Consider the following 8,747-nt stretch of genomic DNA (forward strand, 5'->3'; position numbering starts at 1 on the left):
CCATGTAGCACAGCATCGCCAGCCCGGGCGCCCGAGGCCGAGACACAGGTCCTCTTGTGTTTCAGGAGCTGTTCAGTAAGCAGAAGGGCTACCTGGATGAAGAGCTGGACTACAGGAAGCAGGCCTTGGACCAGGCCTACAAGGTGAGGGGAACACGGCTGCTGTCAGGGGAGTAAGAGACACGCCCCCCCAGGGGGCCCCTGGCTCAGGCTCCTGTCTGCAGGGAGCGTGACAAGCCCCCTCCCGGTTCACGGGAGGCCATCGTGGCGTCAGATCTGAGTCCCACACTCAACTGAGTCTTTTAGAAGTGGGAGCTTCTCTTACACGCATGGAGCTCTTGCTCTAAAGGGACAGTTGATGTGGAGTGTGAGTGGGCTGTGATACCTGGGGACAGTTTATTTTGTGGCTGTCAGGAACAATGAAATGTAAGTGAGGTCCAAAAGTGGGACCTCCCCCCCCCCATTTCTTAAAATGTCTATGAAGCCAGAAGGCGGTTTCGTGATCTTTTTTTTTTTTTTTTGCTTAAAGAAAAAGAAACGTTCACTTGTGAAGTTGTTACATTTTTTTTTTTTTGTATTTTTCCGAAGCTGGAAATGGGGAGGCAGTCAGACAGACTCCCACTGGGATCCACCCGGCATGCCCACCAGGGGGTGATGCTCTGCCCATCCTGGGGCGTCGCTCTGCCGCAATCAGAGCCATTCTAGCACCTGAGGCAGAGGCCACAGAGCCATCCCCAGTGCCCGGGCAACTTTGCTCCAATGGAGCCTTGGCTGCAGGAGGGGAAGAGAGAGACAGAGAGGAAGGAGAGGGGGAGGGGTGGAGAAGCAGATGGGCACTTCTCCTGTGTGCCCTGGCCGGGAATCGAACCCGGGACTCCTGCATGCCAGGCCGACGCTCTACCACTGAGCCAACCGGCCAGGACCAAGTTGTTACATTTTTAATGGGAAGATGGCTTTCTGTCTTTTGAGAGTTTGGTTTCTTCTAAGATTGTATGGAAATTTCCAGAGGAAACAGTTTGAAAAGCACTGGGGATCAGGTTGCTACATCCTTAGGAATCCGAGTGGGGGTGGGTGTTTTAACTGCTGAGTCACCGCAGGCTGACCTTATGTAGATCCGTGCTGGGTTCTCGGTCACAGCTGGATTTCTGGAAGGTGGCACACTCAGGTCTTTCCTTGCCACTGTGTAACTGCATCCTCCCCAGTTCACAGCTAAGTCCTTCCCCGGCTCTTGGCCTCATGCATCAACCTGGATCTTCTAGTCATTTCATCAAGGGGCGTCTGTGGGGCTCCAGCCCCTCCCCTGAGATCCGTGGTGACTATGGTGGCTCCTCATTGTCACCCTTTTTCCCTGGTCCATGGGGAAGCCATCCACCAGCTGAGGCCACTGCACAGAGCTGGCTGAGGACCCCAGAGTGTTGGCTGGTGCTGTTGCCGGCAGGGGGTGTTAGGGGCCCTGGGGGACCCTAGGGCCAAGTCCTGCCTCCTCAAGGATGCTGTGACCTCTTGGGAACGGGGTGTGCCCCATGTCTGCACCCCACCCAGGGTGTGGGGAGTGACCTGAACGAATCCGTTTGGAGACAAGATTCACCCACCACAGGTGGCATTGAGGATGACACGGATGACTGTCCTTGACTAGGGACAGACAAGAGGTCAAGGATTTGCCCCTCCTGTCCTTACTCACACAGCCCTGTGACCCTCCTTCCTCGGGACTCACACACCCAGGCCTGATGGAGGCTGTGAGCCTCCCTTCCTCAGGAATTCTGGCCCCATACCCGCCTGGGGCTGTCACCCCACTCTGACCTCGCTGACCGCCTTTTCCTGACATGACACGTCGTGCAGAGGGCCACGCTCCAGGGCCCACTGTCCACACTCTAGAGCGTTGTTACAGCCAGTCCCGGACACAAGAGTGCCCTCTGTGCAGTGGCTCCGAGACATCTCACCCGGGGAGGGACCAGTACCCTGCCCCCACCGGGTGGGCGAGGACTCACCTGTCCCCGCCCTCCCAGCGCATCCTGGAGCTGGAGGCCATGCTGTTCGACGCCCTGCAGCAGGAGGCGGGGGCCAAAGTGGCTGAGCTGCTGTCAGAGGAGGAGCGGGAGAAGCTGAGGGTGGCTGTGGAGCAGTGGAAGCGCCAGGTGCTGAGCGAGCTGCGGGAGCGCGATGCCCAGATCCTGCGGGAGCGCATGGAGCTGTTGCAGCTGGCGCAGCAGGTGGGCGGAGCCGGGGCGGAGCGCCCCTCTGATGGCCCCTCCCCAATGACCACGCCCACGCCCAGGGAAGATCCTCCTGCCAGCCTCCCGGGCCACACTGACCCCGTGACCTGGGTGCACGTTCCCTCTCTGGGACCCCTGACTGCCCGCTAAGGGCGCAATGCCAGCGCCACCCGGGGAGCAGCTCCTGTCTTCTCTGCCAGTCCATTTGTAACAGAGTGGGGGCCAGGGCCCCTGGCAGACTAGATAGCCTGGTGTGCAAGACATGCCTCCTCTCCCCCGTGGTCCCCCCGTGACCCGGAAGGAACACGGATATGTCCCCTGCTCAGAACACCCTAGACGCAAAGTCTCTACCTTGCAGAGTCAGATGAGCCAGTCTCCCAAGTGACAGTGACTGTCAGGGGCTAATGTCTGAGCAGAGGGGTAGCTAGCCACCAGGACCCTCACCCCGGATCTAGAGTGGTCAGTGTGAGGACCATCACCTGCAGCCTCTTGCTCAGCAGATGGGCTGTGGTCAGAGCGCCAATGCCTCGGGGGCCAGGACGGGCACCCAGGTCCTGTGTGCACAGGCAAATCTGCATCTAATTTCATTGAGTGTTGAAGGGCTCTGAATGGGGACGTCAGCCTTCACGCCACTGTGATGGCGTTTGGGAAGGACATGACTCGGTGCCGTGCCATTTCCTGGGTTTATGGTCTGAAGTTGCAGGAGAGGCATGTGACCAAGGGGAGTCCGTCCTCCCTCGTTCAGTGGACCCAGGAACTGAGACAGGCTGTGCCCTGGAGGGGTCAGGCCAGCAGACCTGCCCCTGTCCTAGACCTGCAGCGGGACAGGCTGAGGCCCCGGGCCCCTCCCAACGCAGACAAGATGTACAGACAGGGCCTCATTAGCGTGACCGCCAGGACCCATGTCCAGCATGGCAGCTGCTCTGGGACCGTTTGTGCCACAAGTCCCCAAGTGAAATCTTAAAAGCCTTTGGTTTACCAAATACCCTGTTGAAGACGGTCCTTTCTCCTTTGGGCATTGCAGAGAATTAAAGAGTTAGAAGAAAGAATAGAAGCTCAGAAGAGACAAATAAAGGAACTGGAGGAAAAGGTAAAATTAATAAACATTTTGGGGCTTGCTTTGCTCCAGGGCATCAGACAGAGCGAAGAGCCAGCAACCCGCCCGGGCGGGCGGCGTTGAGTGCTGGCTGGGTCTGGGGTTCGGGGCTGGGGTTCAGGGCTGGGGTTCAAGGCTGGGGTTCAGGGCTGAAGTGGCTCTGTACCAAGAACCAGGAACCAGGAGCCAGGAGCCATGGCCTCGCTGTGCTCTCACAGCCTCAATTTTCCCAGCTGTACAGAGTGTGCCAGACCAAAGACCCAGGCTCACTGACAGCCATGCTGAGCATGAGTTTTCCAAGTTCCTCAGGCATGTTGGTCAAAAAACTGATTTTCTGCAGGACGGGGTGTCTTCCTCAAAGACAAGCCGTCTGTCCAGTGCGGGTCTCTTATTCCTGGTCCTTAACGCAACTGCCTCCATCCAAGTTTGGGAAACTCAAGTACTGGTGTGTGATCAGTTTGGGGCTGTATGGCATGGAGCTGGGGCTGGACGGCCTGGCTCTTTTACTGAACCCCGGCCTGTAAGGCGCAGGTCACGGGCACTCTGTCCACTCATGGTAATAGTGCAACTTGGCGCTCCCCAGACGGAGCTGCATGGCACAGGCCCGGGTGGGCCTGACTCTTCCTGGGGGCAGGGGTTGCTTAGTTTAGGGTAGTACTATCCCCGTGATTTTGGGGTGTTTCAGTGATCTCTAGTGACCACAAGTGACCAGTTCTTGTGATTGGTCCTGCCTGGAGGGCAGATCTCATGGAGTGACCGGCTCCCCACCGAGTGTTGAGTGGAGTGGCCAGTCAGATCCAGCTCCCTGGCTTGTCCCTCCCAGTGGGAGCGGGAGGCTGGTGTGTGGACGGGACTTCCTTGTCCACGGGCGGCGTGTCCTCGTCCTTGAGTCATAACCAGCAGAACCTCTGTGCTCAATGAGAGAGGGTCCCCTCCCAACAGTGGCCCTCCTACAGCCTGCACCCCCCCACCCTGCCTGCCCGTCAGTCCGTCCGTCTGTGACAGAACCTCTTCCCTGAGTGCTTTTCTGCCATCTGCCAAGCAGTTGTCACGGTAACTGTGCAAACCCACAATGCCCAGTTCTAGCCCCCAGAGTGTCTGCGTGCAGCTTCTGCACCAGTGTCCTGCAAACGGGTGTGCCCTTCCTGAGGACGCAGGACCCCCAGGAGAGGTCACTCAGACTTGCAGAGGGCACAGTAGCTTTTGGCCTAAAATGAACACCTGTTCCGTCCTGCACTTACAGAGTGCTTGTTGGTAGTAACGACTAGAGTTCCTATTCTGTCAACCTAGCTAGTGTGGCTCTGGGTTTCCAAGCAAAGCGTCAAAGCCAGATTTTCTTGGGTATAAAGGGCTCTAGTCTCCATCCCCCCAACCCAAAATGAGGCTTTGAGTGTGAATCTCCTAGGATGTTGCTTGTATGTTATCACTTGTAATGGGGGCTGAGACCAGATATTGTCAGAAGGGCCATGTAGCCAGTTTCCACAAGACATCCTCAGTGTCATTAGTCCAGGAGCACTGTCACTGTCAGGTCTGGGGACAGGTCCATGTGGCTGGTCTCACCCCACAGAGGTGGAAACTGAACCCCTAAGAGGCAAGGTGAAGGGCAGAAGCTTGCTCACAGGACGTGCCAAACACTGGCCTCTTGACAGTTACCCGCAGCCCTGCCTCTGGCCAGTACAGGGTCCCCCAGAGCGTGTCTCTGTGGTGGCAGCCCCGCCACTCAGACCCAGGGTGTCCCCCTTCAGCCCTTTGCGGCACAAACCTTAAGCCACTGGACCCCAGCACGCCATGACTGCCCCTGGTCTGGCCGACCCTCTGCCTCGCTCTGTCTGTGACCATACGCGATTTCTTGCAGGAAGTGCTACAAACTCTCTTTTCTCTTTCTTTCCCTCCATTGTCTCCACCCTCCCCTTCCTTTTCAGTTCCTATTTTTGTTCTTATTTTTCTCCTTAGCTTTCATTCTGTGGTCATAGCTTGCCCAGGTGGCCTGATGTGGTGAGTATGTCCTCGGCTGGAGTTTTCGGGCAAGGGTCCCACTCTGTCCCCTGCCCGCCCAGGAGCTGCCCGGGTGGTCACTGAGCTGCCAGCAGCCCAGGACCTGCCCTTCCCCACGCTGCCCCCGGCCGGGTTCAGAGGGGCCTGCCATCGTCAGAGGGCTCGAGGGCACTTGCCCTTCTTGACAGGGAAGGAGGGCAGGGACCCCCTCCCCTGGGACCACCGCCATGGAGGGATGGGCGAGCCCCTAGTGCCTGGCAACTCCATGTCTTTCTGCGTCTGGGGTGGCACCATGGTTGTCCTTGCCCCTGGCGTCGGGCACGAGCATGGGCTGTGCTGGAGAGAGGCCTGCCTCCCCTGAGATGCTGGCTTATCCACAGCTAGTCACACGGAGCCATGGTGCTGTCCCCGTGGCCTCAGACCCCGGCCACACGTGGAAATGTGACCACTTCCTCCTCCTGAGATCAGATAAGAGGACCAGCTCTCTGCTCGAGGCCCCACCCCCCCAGGTCTCATCCCTGTCTCTGAGCCGCCTCCATGACGTGTCCATGTCTCTGTTCTTCCAGCCCCTAGAGGAGCCGGACCCCATTCCTCCAGCTGGACCAGAGAGCCACAGGTGCCTGGGCGGCAGCACTGGACGGCCCGTCTCATTCCTGAAGACCCAGGGGGACCTGGGCTGTGCGCACCCCTTCCTGCCGAGGACGAGGCAGGGTGGGGGGCTCGAGCTGCTCTGAGCCAGCGGCTGTTCACTTTGATGATCCGGAGGCAGAACTAGACTCCTGACTGGGCTCCCCTGGAAGAGGCCTGATCTTGGCTACTGGACCCCGGGTCCCTGCTGGGGACGCAGCCTCCCAGTCCCGGTTCCAGAGCCGGCATGCCCACCACCTGGTTCCCATAGCAGCCGGTCCCTGGTCTTGGAGGAAGCTTCTCAGAAAGACGCAGGCACCCCACAGAATGGCAGAATAGAGGCTGTGGCCACATGGTGACCTGCATGCGGGGAACCAGAACATGTCCCCAGACGTCCTGAGGACTTCTCCCTGGGCCACCGCAGGCCGGCTACGGTGATGCTGAGACACGGGCACCAGGGTCCCACGCCCTTACTGGCGGACACATCATGATGCCCTCCCTTGTTTGTGATGCTGTCACCCCCATGGGCGCAGATGGGAGTGTGACGGCCATGCCACATCCTCACCATGACCTGACCCCACCTGAGACATGAAGCCTGGGGTCCAGCTCTGAGCTGTAGCCAGGAGCCTGGTGGGACTGAGCGAGATGACCGGAGATGGGACGAGATGGGGACAGGACCATTGGAAAGGGCTTGACCTCCTCAGAGATCCCGGAGGCCACCTCCCACCGCACAACGCAGCCACCACGGGGGCTCCGGGCGCCCACCGCCACCCACCCAAGGTCCACGGGCTGCTGGGAGCTGAGTGCGGCTGGGGCTGTCCTGTTAGAACTCAGCCCTGTGCACTCAAGGGCCGATGGCCAGGGGAGGGGATGGCAGTGCACCTGGGAATGTGAGGAGCGAGCCGGACCCCCGGGTTGTGAGCAGGTAAGGCACTGCCCCACAGCCGTGAGGATAGCGCTTCTCTCCCACCCTTGTTGGGGCTCTGTGGGGCCCTGACCTCCCTCTGGCCTTTGGGATTCTATCCTGCGTGATTCTGCTCAAATGTGGGTCAGCTTGCTGGGACATCCCTCTATGTCCACATGAATGAATGAGGCTGAGAAGGGAGAGCTTGCTCCCTACCACCACCCCTGGACCAGCTCTGTTCCCTGAGGGCATCCATGTGGGTGCTCCTCACTGTCCCCTCCATGTGGTGACCCATGTGGGCCTCCTGAGCCCACACCCAGAGCACACCCCAGGCCAGGCAAGGCTTCCCCAGGACCCCTGTGAACATGCCAAGAACTGCCCCTGGGCTACAAGGGTGACCTCATCCCCGCTCTGCAGTGAAGAGCTTCCGAAAGACCCCCGCCATTTCTGCCCCAGCCCCCGCCCCACCCCAGTCTTGCTGCCCCAGAAACGTACAAGACAGGAACCTTCCTACGTTACTTTATGGGGCCACCCTCCCCTGTAACCCCGACTGCCAGCTTAGCCGGGCTTCCCCTGCATTCCCTGCTGAGCATGACACCCAGGAGGCCATGCAAAAGTGGGTCCCTGGGGGTTCGGGGAAATCAGGATGAGGGTGAGGCAGGGTGACCTGCGGCTCTGGCACAGGGTAAGCCAGTCCTGGTTTCCGAGTTTGTAGGGTGAGAACAGTGACCTAGCGAGAGCCTCCTGTGCCCCAAACAGCGGGCTGTAGGGAACCCAGGACATGCGCCATCCTGTCCTGGAGGACAGGGTGGGAGTGGGGCTGAGCAGACACAGAGGCAGCAGCCAGACCCTGGGAGGGGGCGGTCTTCCGCATCCCTGCTTGTTCGGGTGGGGACCGTGACGTTCTCTTCACGTTTCATGTGGCACGTCTGGGTGTGTGTGCTCTAAAGAGGCAGGTGGCGAGCGCTAGGGGCACCCCACGCACAGGCAGTGTTTGGTCCCCTGTGTCCCCAAGGGGTGTGCACAGTGCAGGTTCCTCAAGAAGCTTGTTCTGGAGCAGAGTGAGGCCTCCCTGTTCCCTCCTGCATCCTCACAGGCCCAGGGCCACACGAGGGAGCTAAAACCCAAGCACACTGAGCTCAGGGCACCTTTCAGGAGAACTCGCACCTTGTGGTCAGGAGAGTGCTGACCACCGGTGCCTGGCTAGGACCATCCGCAGTCACTGCTGGGCACATCCTCCCTGACCCTAGGGCTCCATGTCACCAGATGCAGAGAAGCTAGCTGGGCATGCTTCGTCACCACTGCATCAGGGGAGGGGCTGGGTCCCCAAGGGCCACGCTTGTCCCGCTTGAGGAGGGGATGCTGGAAGCTGGAGGTGTGGGGGGTTAGCTGACGGCAGACCCAGACTTGCCGCTCCGGGCGGAAAGGCCGTGAATGCCAGTGAGCAGCCTCCGCTGAGCCCGGGTGGCCCAGGGAGGAGGGCTGTGCTGTCATTTGAAATCAAAGGATGAGCTGCTGTCATGCAGGGCCCGTCCACCCACAGTCAGCGTCGGGGGTGCGGGGCCTGGGAGCTGCAGATACCGACACATTCCCCACGGTACCCCCAACAGAACCTCCTTCTTTTTTTTTTTTTTTTTTCATTTTTCTGAAGCTGGAAACAGGGAGAGACAGTCAGACAGACTCCCGCATGCGCCCGACCGGGATCCACCCAGCACGCCCACCAGGGGCGACGCTCTGCCCACCAGGGGGCGATGCTCTGCCCATCCTGGGCGTCGCCATGTTGCGACCAGAGCCACTCTAGCGCCTGGGGCAGAGGCCACAGAGCCATCCCCAGCGCCCGGGCCATCTTTGCTCCAATGGAGCCTTGGCTGCGGGAGGGGAAGAGAGAGAGAGGAAAGCGCAGCGGAGGGGTG

At 59.7% G+C, this 8,747-nt stretch overlaps 1 protein-coding gene across 1 annotated transcript in view; it reads left to right on the top strand.

Moving 5' to 3' along the window:
* Positions 1-6,102, top strand: part of JAKMIP3 (Janus kinase and microtubule interacting protein 3) — a 50,536-nt gene extending 44,434 nt beyond the window's left edge. Inside the window, exons 19-23 of the mRNA XM_066239642.1 lie at positions 66-143; positions 2,006-2,209; positions 3,237-3,302; positions 5,262-5,303; positions 5,870-6,102. Coding sequence (XP_066095739.1) covers positions 66-143; positions 2,006-2,209; positions 3,237-3,302; positions 5,262-5,303; positions 5,870-6,037 — 558 coding nt within the window. The 3' untranslated portion in view covers positions 6,038-6,102. The remainder of the gene's footprint in view (positions 1-65; positions 144-2,005; positions 2,210-3,236; positions 3,303-5,261; positions 5,304-5,869) is intronic.
* Positions 6,103-8,747: the final 2,645 nt, after the last annotated feature.

Source organism: Saccopteryx bilineata, chromosome 7 (genome assembly GCF_036850765.1).
Source record: "Saccopteryx bilineata isolate mSacBil1 chromosome 7, mSacBil1_pri_phased_curated, whole genome shotgun sequence".
In the NCBI taxonomy this organism is placed as follows: Eukaryota; Metazoa; Chordata; class Mammalia; order Chiroptera; family Emballonuridae; genus Saccopteryx; species Saccopteryx bilineata.